The sequence below is a fragment of the Leptopilina heterotoma genome, unplaced genomic scaffold (genome assembly GCF_015476425.1).
Source record: "Leptopilina heterotoma isolate Lh14 unplaced genomic scaffold, ASM1547642v1 Lhet_22, whole genome shotgun sequence".
Lineage (NCBI taxonomy): Eukaryota > Metazoa > Arthropoda > Insecta > Hymenoptera > Figitidae > Leptopilina > Leptopilina heterotoma.
The window spans coordinates 1,157,031-1,174,064 of NW_025110937.1; the positions used below are offsets into that span (position 1 = coordinate 1,157,031).

At 23.9% G+C, this 17,034-nt stretch overlaps 1 protein-coding gene across 3 annotated transcripts in view; it reads left to right on the forward strand.

Annotated features, from left to right (window-relative positions):
- LOC122502041 (aquaporin AQPAn.G) overlaps window positions 1–17,034 on the forward strand; it is a 61,205-nt gene that overhangs the window by 35,672 nt on the left and 8,499 nt on the right. For 2 of the 3 annotated variants that reach the window (XM_043611900.1, XM_043611901.1), the window contains one exon: window positions 11,065–11,252. In XM_043611900.1, the coding sequence (XP_043467835.1) occupies window positions 11,065–11,252 (188 nt within the window). Of the gene's footprint in view, window positions 1–6,416; window positions 6,800–11,064; window positions 11,253–17,034 lie in introns of those variants that run through there. The other variant, XM_043611902.1, reaches the window with a different exon arrangement.

The following is a 17,034-nucleotide window of genomic DNA, read 5'->3' on the forward strand; positions in this document are numbered from 1 at the left end:
AAAATTTCGTAAAGGTTCGAAATAGGTTCAAAATAGGTTCGAAATAGGTTCGAAACAGGCTTGAAGTAAAACAAACGGATTTTGGTTAGAAATGCGAAATTGAAACGTAAAAACCAACGTAAATGAATGAAATGGAAATTGTTTATAGAATTAGACTATAATTATAGAGAACGTTTGAATGAAGAGATTAATGGTATTCTGTACTGACAGGTTAAATTATTATCAATTTATTATAAGGATGATATAGCCGCGAGAGTCGGACAATAATTAAGCACTTTTAATTAGGACATGAGACTAAAACAACTTCTTGAAGAGTCACGGTTATAACACCTTCATTTTCATTTACGGATATATTGAGACTAGCAACGGTGTTGGTAGATTTTACCAACACTTGTGCATCCAGATTATACATCTACCATATATGTGGTATTTATACACACGAGGGATCTGTACATTTACACACACGAGGCATCTATACATTTATACACACGAGGTATTTATAAATTTATACATATGTATAAACGTGTTTCTAAAATGTACATGGCTAGACATGTGATGCATGAATAAACATCTATTCATATGGTGTGCGTTGGTAAAACTCTTGAAATATCTGTGTACCAGGGGCACACACGAGGTGCAAACACAGGAGCGTCAAAGATATATCGCAGGTAGCTGCGTAAGATGGCAAACAAGCAAACAATTGGTATTGTCGTTATCGCGGAAAACAATTATACTATGTGTACAACAGCACTTCCCATAAGTGCCCTACAAACGTATTTTATCGTCCTTATTCCATAAGAGTGAGCTCTCTTTATATTACCTAAAAGTGCATTAATTATTTCGTTTCTTTTCGCCTCTGTAGAGATGAGATTTTTTTTTCTTTTGTTGTTTAGATTTTATCGAGGATTTTATTATATTAAAACTGTGGTAGTTTTCTTTTGCTGTTGCTTCTTTATCTTGATCGTCATTATTAACTTTGATATTGTTTCTTTTGATGATTTTCGTTCTGTGATAAATTATTGTTTGGCAAGTGGAACTAGAGTTTTTTTTATTCTATGCTGGTTAGAATATTTGCTGCTTTTTGCTATTTTGATGGTGTTAATGCTGCTTTTTCATCTTCTTTATCAGCATTATTATTTGTTGTTTATTAACTGTGCTGTATTATTAATTATGCTGTATTTTCTTTTTGTAGATTTTTTGTCAGTTGCTTTAGCAGAAGCTGTTTCTTATTCTTCTGCTACTGCTGTTGTTGCTGCTGATCTTTCTTTATTTTTTGTAGAATTTTTATTTTTTGCTTTAGCAGATGCTACTGTTACTGATTCTTTTTCTTCTGCACCATCCTTATTATCATTACCTATAAGAGCTGTTTCTTAATTATCATCATAATCTTTTGTAGATGCTACTGCTGTTTCTTAATAATCAACATCTTTTGTAGTTACTACTACTTTTTAATTATCATAATCATCTTTTACAGCTAGTACTGCTTCTTAATTATCATCAGTATCATTTTTTGTTGCTGTTATTACTTCTGTTTCTTAATAATCATCATTTTTTGTAGCTCCTACTGCTCCTGTTTCTTAATAATCATAAGCTTCTGTAGCTAGTACTGCTTCTTAATTATCATCAACATCATCATCTGTTGCAGTGACTACTACTGCTTCTTCTGTTTCTCGTGCAACATCTAATCAGCTTTAATGAGATGAATTTTCTGGAGATGAATTTTTCTGAAATGTGACAACATTTCAGAAAAATTCATCTCCAAAAAATTTATCTCCACATTTGGAGAATAAACTTTGTACATGTACACAAATAAATCGTGAATAAATTTTTCTCTAATTTTCCACGTTTATGAGTAGAAAATTGCGAATAAATATAAATGCTTCTAATAATGACTGTTATTATCAGTAATTCGTCACAAGAATGATACGCGTTAAGATATTTATTATTACAATATCGTAAATTGTGTTTCGAGCTGTTCGTTTATGAGAGAGCCTGCGTAGCACGTGTGTTTACTGGCGCATTTTTCCAACCGTGTGTCCAGAAATGGTGCTCTAATTAATACCGAAGGCATTTAATTGCAGAATACGTACATATAGTATATATATATATAAAGGTTGATCTTTCCCATTGAAAGGAATTGATGATTATTTTAGGAGTGCCGGTAATAGATGAAAGTCGGTCAATTCGCTTTCAGGGTCGTCGCGATACATCGAACTCGTGCACCTGCACGCCAATGAAACGTTTTCCAGTGAGCGCGCTTATCACGAGACTCAAATCACATATATTGTGTGTATACCTATATAAAAACGACCGATAAGAAATTTAGTCTCCAGCTTCTCAAAATATTTCTAGAGATCTTACTTCAATTTTGATATTTCTTTAAAAAGAAAAAGAAAATTGTAAATAAAATAAAAACAGAAAATAGTAAATTAGTCGCAATTTTTTTTTTATTATAATTATTATTATTCAAATAAAAATAAAAATCTTATTAAACTTGGAAGTCTCTAGAATCAGCGGAATTCGATGATTAAAATTTAGAAAGAAGTAACAGAAAGAAAAAAGGAACAAAAAGCTCTTATTAATAATAAAAATTAGTATTACACAATGAATGACCGAATTTTGAAAAATTCCAGTTCTGGTCCAAATGAAATAAAAGAGAAAGAACTATTTAGTTTTGTTGAATTGGATAGTTGTGAAATAGGGCACAAGTTCTATTATAAAAAGGAATGAATAGAAATTTCTTAATACTTGGAATGTAAAACAAATCAATACTTTTATATACATTGTTGATAATTAAAAGTGATTATGTAATGATGATGGGCTTAAATTTTTTTTTTAATTTCGTGAAGCTGTGAAGTGTTACGTAAATAATTATACTTGCATACGTGAAAATTTACCTACTGAGTTACCCTATCTTGAATAATAATCTGAGCATTTAAGACGCAAAGTTTGTTGATGATGTGTGATAAGAGATCTATAAAAAGAACTTACATAATTACACTATATTTTTAACTTGTTTTTTCTTTTCGCTCGATATGTAGGGTTTGGAAAAAATATTGTCGTCCTTTTACTTGAGAACTTCTTCAATGTTTTTTTTATTATTCTTTTATTTATATTGTACTTTGGAAATTTATGAACAACCACTGTAAAAAAATTTACTTTTGGCCAATTCTTGATTAAAATCATTTACTTAAGAAACCATTTTTGACTGGATAATTGAGAGTATAATTTTAAATCCTAAAGTTAAAATTAAAATTTAAAATCCTAAATATAGTTTTAAGCTTAGAAATAGGGGTTTTTTTTATAAAAAATTATGGTTTTAAGATGTAAAAGTTTCAGATTTTGTTTTTTCGGTGTAACAAATTTATTTTGTTGTTCTAACAATTCAATTATCTTAACAAGTTAATCGAGCTAAGGATTAAATTTTGTCCTAACAATTAAATTGTCCTAACGATTAAATTATCCTAACGATTAAATTGTCCTAACGATTAAATTATCCTAACGATTAAATTGTCCTAACAATTTAATTGTCCTAATAATTTATGGAATAACAATAAATCCGTAACAAAAAATTTTGTTGACAACAAACGAAATTTATTAAAGTCCAATTTTAAAAATTTATTTTTCTCTGTGTAAAAGCTATATTGAAGTCAAGTAATTTTTTTTTAATTTACAAGTTTTGCGAAATACAATTAAGACAGATCGTATTTCTTTTAATAACAAATAAGTTGCGTTCTCCCCACAATGCACTCTTTATACAAGAACATGATTTATGAAGATGTATAAACGGATGCACCCCGAGGGCAAAAAAAAGCTCATCTTTTGAATCAAAATTTACCGCTTAACGAGAGTTTGAAGGTTACAAGATTTTTCTTCTTTTGTTACTTTACCTAAATACTTTCAAAACCTCAAATGTTTGATGAAAAATAAGTACTCGAACCTTGATTCATTTTTTAAAATAATTTTGTCAACTGTAGACATCTTGACAGATGATTAATTTAATTAAATTTTTATTTATATGTTAGTTTAATTTAAATGTCATACAATGAAAATTCAATTTTTAAAATTTTATTTTTAATATAAATATTAATAGAAATAAATTTTTAATATTTAGTATAGTACTTTTATTTTTTATTTATTATAGTATTTATATATTTATTCATTTATTTCATATTTATTTTTATTTTTTAAAATATTTAAATTTTATTTAATTAAAACTTAAAAGTTAAAAGTGATAAAGTCAGAAAATTACATGCGTTTAATTAAAACTCAATGAAATATTTTTAATATTTAGTTCAGTGTTTAAATTAGGTAATTTGTTTATTTATTTAAAATGAAATATTTAAAGTTTGAAAATTTATCTTTAGAATGAATATTTCTCCACTTTTGCGCTACATATTTTTGAAAGAGGTTAAAATGTAGAACAAAATTATTCTGCAATTGCAGAAATTATAAATTATAATGGTGATGATTGAGTATTATAAGAACATTTCGCATTTATTTCTCTATCTGGAATAAAAATGCGGTGCCAATTGTCTTTCGAGAAATGGAGTTTTAGAAAATATATTTAGAATACATGGAAAATAATTTACAATTGTTAAATTTTTTTCTAATTTCGAATGTAAAATGAAATTTTCAATAATTTTCTAAAACTAAATTTCTGTTATTTTTTTCTACTATTTTTTTAGTACTATTTTTTACTATTTTTTACTATTTTTTACAATTTTTTTTACAATTTTTTACTATTTTACCTTTTTGTTTAATATTTTTTTCTTGTGTATTATTTTGTCACACTGGAAAAAAATTTATTTTATTCAAATAACCATTTACTAAACAATTATTAAATAAATATTTAATTGAATCAAAGAATTTTTCTTTTCAATGTACTCATAAATTTTCCAAGGAGATCAAATTCAGACAATAAACGAATCAGAACGTTGCTTCGCAATACTTTTGATTCGTTTTTTGTCTCAATTTAATATCTGCAGAAAAACTGTGGCTATTTTGTTTATTGTTTTTGATTTTTAAGAAAATTTATTTTACTTAAATAGCAAATTACTTGTCTATAATCAAATAAATATTTTCTTATCATAATAAAAAACTTTAAATTCTTATAAACATAAATATTTACTTGAATCAAATAAATATTTACCTGGATCAAATAATTTTTATTTAAATCAAATAAATTGTTTTTGAACCAATAATTTCATTATAAAGCAAATACTGTTTAATTGACTTAAATAACAATTATTTCATACAAATAAATATTTATTCGATAATAGAAAAGTAATCGTTTATTTGAATTTTGAATTATTTTGTTTACTATGTTTGATTACTATTTGTATTTACTATCTCGTTTACTATTTTTTACCATTTTGTTTGCTATTTTTGTTTAGCATTTTGTTTACTATTTTGTTTACCATTTTGTTTACTATTTATTTTATCATTTTGTTTATTATTTTGTTTACTATTTTTGTTTAGCATTTTGTTTACTATTTTTGTTTTCTATTTTTGTTTAGCTTTTTGTTTACTATTTTGTTTACTATTTGTATAATTACTATTTTGCCTATTATTTTTGTTTACTATTTTGTTTAATATTTTTTTGTTTGCTATTTTTGTTTACCCTTTTGTTTACTATTTTGCTTATTATTTTTGTTTACTATTTTGTTTAATATTTTTTTTTATCATTTTGTTTATTATTTTGTTTACCATTTTGTTTACAATTTTTTGTATCATTTTGTTTATTATTTTGTCTACTATTTCTGTTTACTATTTGTATTTACTATTTGTATTTACTATTTTGTTTACTATTTTTGTTTACTATTTTGTTTACTATTTTGTTTACTATTTTTTTTTTTTTTTTTTTTACTTTTTCTGGTATTTGATTCTCATTTCTCAGCTTTCGTTTTCCATTAAATTTGTTAATGAAAGTATTCGAAAAATTATAGAAAATTGCAATTTGCTATGGGGGACTAATTAACATTTGAGTGGTTGCCTTATCTGTACCACAAGTTCGCACTCTCTCACGTGACGTTTGCCACCGCAGCACGTGGAGCTTCCAGCAAAAAACGACAATCCTTTCCCGCGAGACATTCACCGCACACACAATATCATCTCATTAATTCTTCATTCAAGCGTACAGCGCATATTATATACGTAATTCAATGAAACTTGATTAATTCGAATCAATCAAACATTTAGCTCACATTCTTCATTATCAATTTTTTTTTTCAAAAAATTATTCACGGTTCTTTGAGGGTTGAATCTGGAAAAAAAAAAATTTTTATACACAGTAATGGTCCAGGAAAAGTGGGGGGTCATCTTTTAAACGGAGTGGGCGATTTCTCAGTGGTGGGAATAGGGGGGGATTTAAAGCGCGATATATGAACGCGAAACCCAAGACTCTCGCATTCAATATAGCCCAGAAACCCTTGTTGTGTTTGTCAAAAAAAAATCTACCTGACCCTTCACCTAAAAAAAAAAATTCTTTTCTGCTTTTTTATCAGAAAACAAAATCTGAATGCAAATGACACTTCTTTTGAGATAAGGAAAAAGGAGGATTTCAGAAAATAGTGAAATTGTGGATTTTATTTTTAAGCTTTATTTATATAGTGTTTTTTTTTAAATAGATATTTGTGATTTGAAAATTTGAAAATTAGAGAAAAAGAGGACAAGAGAGCGTGAAACGGAGTGTAAATTGTTTTTTGTTTTTTTTTAAATTTCTTTTGTTTTAAACAAAAGGAAAGTGTTCATTGTCGGTGTTTATTGGAAATTAACAAGATGAGCAAATCTTGGAAAGGTTTGTTTTTTTTGTTGAAATTTTTGCATAAGAGATGATCGTGACTTTTTGAATTTCTAAACACGAGAATGACTGGACGAATGTTACAATAATCTAAGTAGATTCTTTTATTATTTTCATGGGAATTAGATCGTGTCAAGGCAAAACAATATTTGATTGTTCAATCACGAAATTATAAATTTGAATATCAATTACAAATTTCGATTTTTTTAATGTTTATAGACATTTATAGATGTTTATGTATTTACTATGGAAATTATTATTTAGCACTTTATGAAAAACTAATCTCAACAAAATTGTTTATTAATTTAATGTTAAATTTAATTTTTAAATTTGATTAATTAATTTAATAAATTTATTCTAATGTTCTAAAAGTTCAAATAAGCGAAAATTATTTATTTTTTCTTCAAATTAAAATTTTTTATTGCAATAACATTGCGTTAGGTATAAAAAAATTAAATTATAGTCTGATAATATTTTTTTTCTTTGTCTTTTCTTTTTTGTTTTTTAATTTTTTTTATATTTTTAATTTTGTTGCAATCAGTAATTTTCGAAAATATTTATAATGAAAAAATATTCGTTTATTCGAACGTTCAAAACTTGTGGTTTATAAAACGTCAGTGAACTTTATAAATTTTATGATCAACGATTAAGAGAAAAAAATCATTTTCATACTTAGAAATAAAATTTGTTGTCTACAAATTTTTCAGTCAAAATAATTTATATAAATTTCCATACAAAATAATTTTTTCTTTTCCAAATTATTATTGAGAAACACTATGAACTTCACCAAAGTAATTTAAAGATTAATAAAAATTATTATTATTAAATTATTATTGTTATTAAACTACTATTATTTTTATTAAATTATTATTATTATTCTAGCAAATTAATATTATTATTAATAACTTCTTTAAATTTTTTACTTTCGTATTTTTTTCTCGGTAGTATTGAAATTTTTTTTTAATTTAAACAAGTAATTTAATTTTCTATGAATCCAAAAATATGTGTACAAAATTTGACAGAATTATTGACTAACGATGAATGATAAGCAATAAATAATAATTGATGATGTAGATCAAATGAAAAATGTCTGGAAAACAGATGTGAATAGATAAAATAAAAATGATAACAACACTTGTGAATAATAATAATAATAATAATAATAATAATAGTATAAATAAATTATTATTGATAAAATTATTAAAAAAAGAAAAAAACACTATAAGAGAATAAAAATAGAAATAAAAATTGAAAATTCGTATAATTTTATTTTAATTCGATATTTTCGTCAATGAAAAACGTATATTTATCGCGTTAGAATTTTTTTTTTATTATTGCTTAGATATTTAATGTGTTTTACAACTATTACGAAATCGATTGTTAAATATGCAAATCAGAAAATTAAAGGAACGTTGCAAATATATTCTCTACTGGGAAGAATCTTTGTGAATTTTAAATATATATTTTAACTTCTTATTCCAAGGTGAATTATAAGAGAAAGAGACGAGGAAAGACTGATCCTAAAAAGAGATCAATAGAGGCTGTGGTAAAATGCCGAAAAATTCACTCCAGACTCTTTGGAGCCTTGATTACCAAGTATTAAAAAATATTTTCTCCTCTACAGCTCATTAGCTGTGATTTTTTTTTTAAATTATAATTTTCATTATTAATTGATTTACGTGACAAATTTATAAAAATAATATTCTTTTTAATTATTTTTTAACATTTGAATTAAAAGGTTTCATTATTTTTTTATTTATACAAATTAAGAGGTTTTTATGCTTAAATTAAAAGGTACCTTTTTATTATTAAATTAAGCAAGTAATAATAATAATAATAATAATAATAATAGTAAGAAAAATAATAATAATTACAAAATGGCTTGCCCCGTCAATAAATAAAATTAAAATAAATTAAATAATAATAGTAAAATAATAACAATAATAAAATAATAAATAATTAATTAAATAAATAAATTGTTAGAATAACTGAAAAATTATCCGTTCAACGTTGTTATTGATGAGGTAACTTTTATTATCAACAATAATAAAAATAATTAAATGCACTTAATGACTTAGTGCTTTTGGTTTAGGAATTAAAAAAAAATTGTTAACATAATTAGCAAAAAATTTATGTAAAAGCAACCGCACATTAAAATATACTAACAATATAGAAACATAATTTTTGTTCGAATGAACATCCACTCATATAAGAATTAATTTTTTCACTTACTTAGTAGTTAATAAAATCTAATTTTAATTTTTCTATTCTTCATTCTAATATTTATGAACATTCGTTATTTAAAACTTAATTAATTGTAATTTAATTTTTATAAAATTAATATTGTTCGGGAAAAAAATTTTAATTCTCGGTGAAAAAATGAAATATGGACTAATTTTAATGAATATTAATAGTATTAGATAAATAATTAATAAATGTTAGTTAATTAAATGTGATTTTTAATTTCAAATTCGAAAAAAGAACCGTGAGGTCGTTCTTCGATTGAAATTATTTACTGCATGCTAATGAAATTATCGAAAGCAATTTACAACTTGCGGGCCTAAAGACATTGATTCCTATTAGTAACAATTGACGACAATATTATTGATTTACACAATTTTTAATATTTATTTATTCAATACTATTTTTGTTATTTGAATCAAAATTTTTTTTCAGAGTAACTTTTAGTTCAAATATAATTGAAAAGTATTTTCCTATTCTATATTTTATAATAAGTTGAAATATAAAAAATAAATGAGAATAGATTGTTTCTTATTTGTGTAAAATTAGAAACGAATATTACATTAAAATAAATAAATAAATAAATCTTCAAAAATTAATTATTCGAATAAGTTTTTAGTTGGTCACAAATAATGATTAACGATTCCCAATAAAAATAATTTTCAAATAATGAAAATAATTTTTTAGCTCGCATAAACTAAATTATTAATAATTACTATAGAAATAATTTCGAAATAGTTTTTCCGAATTTTTCAGTTTGTCTGAAATTATTGCATAAATTTCGAACTGAAAATTCTCATTTGTCACTCTGTGTATAAATATTGTAAAAGTATTATTACTTCGACTATCAATTACAATTACAAATCTCTGATACATTTTGTATATCTATAACAAAGAGTCAATTATTATGATTGGTACAGAATTTCTCATATGAGATTTGAGAGAATGTTTTTACTTTGATTGACTAGATTCTCAATCAATTTGATCAAGTTACAATCAATCAGTTTGAAAAATTGCCAAGACATTTTTATCATCCGGCAACGATCATCCAATGAATCGTGTGGCGCGTGCACGAATGAGTGAAAGTGTTTCATTTCACAGAATCGAATTCATATATATATATAACTATATATACTTACAGTATTATACACTCTCATACAATTGAATTATCATTAAAACCAACACCAGAGAATATTTTTAACAGTCATTTTAAATTTCAAGGTTTACTTTGGGTGAGAATTGCCCGGCAATTATTATTTTACGATAGAATTTTTTTTTGATCCGAAACAGCAAAGGAAAAAAATTTTTTTTAATGTAAAAATACAGTCGAACCTGTCGGAATGCAATTTTGTTTTTATTTTTTGTATTAAAAAATGTCAAGAATTATTTTCAGTTAGTTTCAGAATATTGGAACACAAAAAAAAGTGAGTGTTATTTTAACACTGAATTCGGTGTTAAAAGTGTCTGCATCAAACTTTAGCTCGGAAGTGTTATTTTAACACCGAAAATAAGGTAAATTTTCTATTATAGAAAATTTATCCTCACTAAAATTACCCTACCAAAATTTACCCGCATCAAAAACAACACTCGCTTTTCTCTGTGAAAAATGTTACAACAATTTATTATAAAACTATTTTTTAAGGATTGTAAAATATTTACTGTAATAATATTTTAAAAATCGAATTGCATTCTAACAGGTTTGACTGTATGTAGCGAACCAAAAAAATATGTTTGAATTAAAGGTATTTTACAATTGAAATAAACGTAATTTTTATTCAGTCAAATTTATTATTTATTAAATATTAATTTAATTTAAATTTAAATTTATTAAACTAATAAGTTTGATTATTATTATTTATTAAATATTATTATTGAATCGAACATATTATATTTAATTCAAAAATAATTTTTGGTTGTACGACCCCCATTGAAAAGAATTTATAAAATAGGAGAAAAAAAAGTAAAATTTAAATTTTCTGCAACTTTTGTAATGAATTAATTTTATTTAATTTGAATTTCAGATACGAAGGACTTTGTGGGGCTTGAAGAGGTGTCAAAAGTTGACTTTTTGGTGCCACTTTTTGCCGAAGCACTGGGAACGTTTCTGCTTGTTATGATTGGCTGCGCTTCCTGCATCACATGGACGACTCCAACAACTGTTTTTCATATTGCCTTTACGTTTGGACTTGCAGTTGCCAGTCTTGCCCAGGTAAGTTCAGTTATTTACATAAATGATCCATTTTTTCACTCGAGAAGAGTTGAAAATTTTTTTAAAAAATTTATCACCGCTGTCAAGTTTTTTAATTTTGTAAGCGTCTTTGCAAAATGATTTACACATGTAGGGAAAAAAATTATTTGAATTCAATAATAATCAATTACTTGAGTATTATAAAATAAATATTTACTTGAATCAAATAAATATTTCCTTGAATCAAATAAATATTTCCTTGAATCAAATAAATATTTACTTGAATCAAATAAATTTTTACTTGAGTCTAATAATGTTAGTTAATGTAATAAATATTATTTGATTGAAATAAATATTATTTGATTCAAAGAAATATTTCTTTGATTCAAATAAATATTTCCTTGATAATAGAAAAGTAATCGATTAATTGAATCAAAGTACAAATTTTTTTCTCGTTGTGTATTAAAAAAACTCGGATTGCTTTGCGATGGTTGACCATCAATTATTATTATCAATTGGTCAATAAAAAAAGAAAAAACATGAAATTGAAAACATTGTGTCCGCGCAATAAAAGTACCGATGATCAATATTTTTATTTGAAAATCATACAATTTCTGCGTTTGGGCGTACAATATCGATGATTATATACTTTCCACAATCAATGTTGTTCGCCTTTGCATTTTCTTTTTGTTCTTCCTGGAGAAGAAAAAAAATCAAATTGCGAAAATGATTGCTTTCTTTCGTAAACTGAAAACTTTCATTTAGAAATTCAATTACGACTTTTCCCCCACCTCTTTTGTCCCGGAAGTTTACGCAGAATCAACTAATTTTTCGTATTAGTAGGATTTTTTCGGAAAACGCACTTTTATATTGAATATTAATTATTTCGTTCCTTTTTTCCGTTATACCTTTAATGAAAAAATTATTATTATTATTATTAGTATTATTATTAATAGCATTATAATTATATCAATCAAATTAAAAAATTATTTTTATTATTATTATTATTATTATTATTATTATTATTATTATTATTATTATTATTATTATAGTATTATAATTATTATAACATCATATTATTAATTTACAGAGTAAATTATTTATGGAAGTAATAATAAATTACAGAATATTATTAACGAAAAATGTTCAATTTAACATTTTTTTAATTCAAATTGTTTATCAGAGAAATTTCCCCCCTGGAATGAAATTTTATGAAATGTTTCTTTTTCAATATATTAACATTTTCTTTTCACTGTTCAACCCTAAATTCGTTTTATTTTCTTTTAACGCAATGTAACGATCATTTTACGTCATTGATTCATCAAAAAAAAAAAAAAAAAAGAAAAGAAACACTTCGTGACTATTGTAAGACATTTCTGAAATCTAATCTTCCCATAAATTATAGACCCCAGAAGCTAATTTTTTTTCTTCTTCATTTTTTTGTTGATATTAATAATATAGTCATTAATTTTACTGGGAATAATTATTATCAAAAAAAATAATAGTTGGTGACTTATATAAAAAAAAGAGTACAATAATCATGGGCAGAACTAACGATCAAAATGATTACGAATCTATTTTCTTTAATTCGACATTAATCTACACCGTAGTAAGGAAGTTGAGTTTTGGTGTATAAATTTAATATTTGAGGAAGAATGTAATTTTAGTTTAATAATACACTTCTTTTCTGAATAGTAAAATGAATAATAGAGTGTCAGAAATCTTGAGTCTTTGTTTTTTTAATTGACCGTATCTTTGTTGATCATTAATATATTCTTTATTTAAAGTAGTTTTTTTTCTTTTTTTTTTTGTTAATTAATTTAATTAATATCGTATTCTTCGATTCTTCGTTTTAGAAATCGAAGGCGATTTTTAAAATTATTAAATGAAATATTGAGGGAATATTTTATTTATATATTAATATTGCGCGCAGTGGTAAATCAAGGTGGAATTTTTTTTTCTCGATCTTGAGATATATTTTCAACAAAGTCTTGTTTAACGCATAATCAGTGAAAAGTGAGTTATCTTAAAATTTGCATAACTTACGAAATACATGAAAAGAATGATTGCTGCTGTTACAAAGGACACTTATTTTTAAAAAGAATTCCAAAATTCAAGGTTATAGCGGACAAAATATGGCTTTTTTTAAAAAAAATTAGGGAAATGAATTTTTAATACCTAAAATTCATTTATTTATCGTGTCACGTTTTCGGTCCGACTTTCACAGAAAAAAGTGAGTGTCATTTTAACACTGAATTCGGTGTTAAAAGTGTCTGCATCAAACTTTAGCTCGGAAGTGTTATTTTAACACCGAAAATAAGGTAAATTTTCTATTATAGAAAATTTATCCTCACTAAAATTACCCTACCAAAATTTACCCGCATCAAAAACAACACTCGCTTTTCTCTGTGTTTGATTTCAATCCGGAAGTCAATTTCTTTTTCGCTATTTCTGGGAATGGGTATAATTTTTATTCAAATTTTGACCTTATTTATTCTCTTTTCTTCTATTATTTGTACAATGGAAAAAAATTGTTTGATTTATGTAACCGATTACTTGTCTATTATCAGAGAAATTTTTACTTGAAACACAAATTTTATTTGCTCTGTCTAAATTTGAATTAGTAAAAATGTTTCCTAATTTGAAGTATCGGCTAATTTTTTGCTTTTGAATTAGTAAATTTTTCTAATAAATAGTAATTTCCACTATAAATTTTTTAGTAAATTTTACTAATAAATAATAATTTTTACTAATTTTTAAAAAAAATTCACTAATTCCAAGAAAAAAGTCTGAATTAGTAAATTTTACTAATAAATAGTAATTTCTTCCAATTTTTTTTTGTAAATTTTACTAATAAATAGTAATTTCTACTAATTTTTTAATAAAATTTACTAATTCCAAGAAAAAAGTCTGTCACTTATTCAAATTAGTAAACATTTTTACTAATCAAAATTTAGAGAGAGAAACAAATATTTACTAGAATCAAATAATTTTTATTTAAATAAATAAATTGTATTTGGACCAATAATTTTAGTATTTGAAGCAAATACGATTTAATTGACTCACGCAAAAATTATTTAAATAATAATTATTTTATTCTTGAAAAATAAATATTTATTTGATTTACTCGTCTATTATCAAATAAATATTTATTTGAATCAAATATTTTTTATTTAAATTAATTAAATTCTATTTGCTTCAAATACTGAAGTTATTGGTTTAAATAAACAATTTATTTGATTTAAATAAAAATTATTTGATTCAAGTAAATATTTAATTGAAAATAGTTAATAAATTGGTTATTTGATTCAAATAATTTTTTTTTCAGATATTAGACAAGAAATATTTTATTTGAATCAAATAAATGTTTTTTCGGTTTAGAATAATTATTATTATATTTGTAATTATAGTAAAAACTTCTACTAATTTTAATTAGTAGCTGAATTTTTGCTTTTGAATTAGTAAAATTCACTAATAAATTAGTAGAAATTACTATTTATTAGCAAAAATAGTAATGTACTAATTTTCTATTTTAAAATTTAGTAATTCAAAAGCAAAAAGTGAGTCACTAATTATATTAAATTAGTAAACATTTTTACTAATTCAAATTTAGAGAGATTGTTTATTATAAATATAATCGTAATCGTGGAATGAATTAATTGATGTAAATTAATTTATTAAAACCTTGTTACTATTTAAATCAGGAGTAATAAAAGTCAGTGATTTTGGTAGTTCAAGTCTTTTAAAAACCGTTTCAAGTTCAAAGGTATAAATCTCACCTGATAATCATCGGCATTTACAAGGATCTCAAACGATTCGTACATATATATAAAGAAAACTTGCAAATTTCAATGGCGCAATTACATTTCTATAAAAAATTCCCAAGACTCATTACTCTTCCTTTTTTTATTTTTAATCCGAGAAAAAAAAAATTCGGAGAAAAGTTAGGGAAAAACAAAATCTAATTTTTTATCACTTTTTTGTGCTTTTTTTTTAATTGAAAAAAGAAATATTAATTAAAATTGAAAGAGAGGAATTTTAATAGTATTGAATTTCGAAAAATGTCAATATGGTTCATCTGCAGTGAATATAGAAATGGGAATAAATTCTAGACTCGATTCGTCAAAAATGGCAGATGACTAATGAAGCGTGTGTTGTGTGCGTATAGTTGAGTGCAGTGATAGTTAAAAAAGTAACCAATGAGTATTATATCTGACAAGCGTGTATGTAGGTAGAAGGGTAAATAAGGCCGCGGATTCGCCCAAGGGGGTTTTAACTGTCAGAATTGTGTAATTTTGCCCCCAAGGCTCTAACAATCCATTCGCCTTTTCTTTCTTTTATAATATAAAACTTGCCCGAGTCATTCCCAGACACTTTGACTCTTCAAGTTCTCGGCATGATTCACTTTTTCTTCTTCTTCTTCTTCTTCTTCTTCTTTTTACTTATTATCACTTTCTTTCAGAAAATCATTTCCATTCATGTCAATAAATCTGCATTATTGGAGTAAAAAAAATTTAAACAGTTGAAACAGAATAGTACAAAGAATGGAGAAATCGAACGGGTTAAGCACTTTATAGTAGGGTTCGTACTCGGAGGGGTGTCCCTTATTTGCTTCACTGTTTTTTCTATAAAAAAAAAAGTTATGTTACTTTGAAATTTATAATTACACTGAAAAAAAATTCTTTGACTCAACTAACCGATTACTTGTCTATTATCAAATAAATATTTACTTGAATAAAATCAATTTTTATTTAAATCAAATTAAATCAAATACTGAAATTATTTATTACATTTGTTTATAAGAATTAAATTACTTTCATAAATAATAAAATTCATGGCAAGAATTCAATTATTTTTAATAGAATTTGAATTAAATTATTCGAAATAATTGAATTATTCTCTTAAATTTGCGGAAAATGATTTTAAAACATCAATTATTTAAAAAAGTAATGAAATTCGTCTGCAGGAATTTAATTTTTTTCATGAATAATAAAATGTTTTACAAGAATTGAATTATTTTAAATAAATAAATAAAATTCATCCGCAAGAATTCAATTATTTTCATAAATAATAAAATTCTTCACAGGATTTCAATTATTTTTTTAAATTTTGATAATAATCGTTGCAAGAATTCAATTATTTTTAATATTTATACTATTTTAATGAAATTTCGTTAAAAAATTCAATTATTTAAAAAAAAATTAATAAAATTCAATTATTATCATGAATAATAAAATTTTCACAGGAATTCAATTATTTGAAATACAATTTAAAAGAAAATTTTTCGAAAGAAATCAATTATTTAAAATATTTTAATATAATTCTTTGAAAGAAATTAATTATTTTCTAAAATTTTTATAAGAATTAAATTACTTTGATAAAATTTTTGTAGAAATAGTTAAATTTCAAAAAGCTTTTGCATTAAAATTTGTTTAAAATATTAATTTCTGTAGAAAAATAATTATTTACATATTTATTGAACCAAAATTATTCAAGTATAAATAATTTAATTTAGAAATTATTAAAAAAATGTTGTCAAATAATTTAATTGAAGAAACTTTTATTCAAAAAATTTTTTTTTTAGATTTAAAATTTATTTTTTAATATATCAAACTTTTGAATAAAAGTTAGGAAAATAAATTTCTGAAGAATTTTAGAATTGAAGTCATTACCAGGAGAAGAAAAAAAGTGAATGTTTTTTTTTTGTAATTTAGTAATTTATTTATTATTATTTAATTGTATAAAAAAAATTTACTACAATTGCTGATTTATTTGCAATTTTTATAGACAATAAATAGTATGG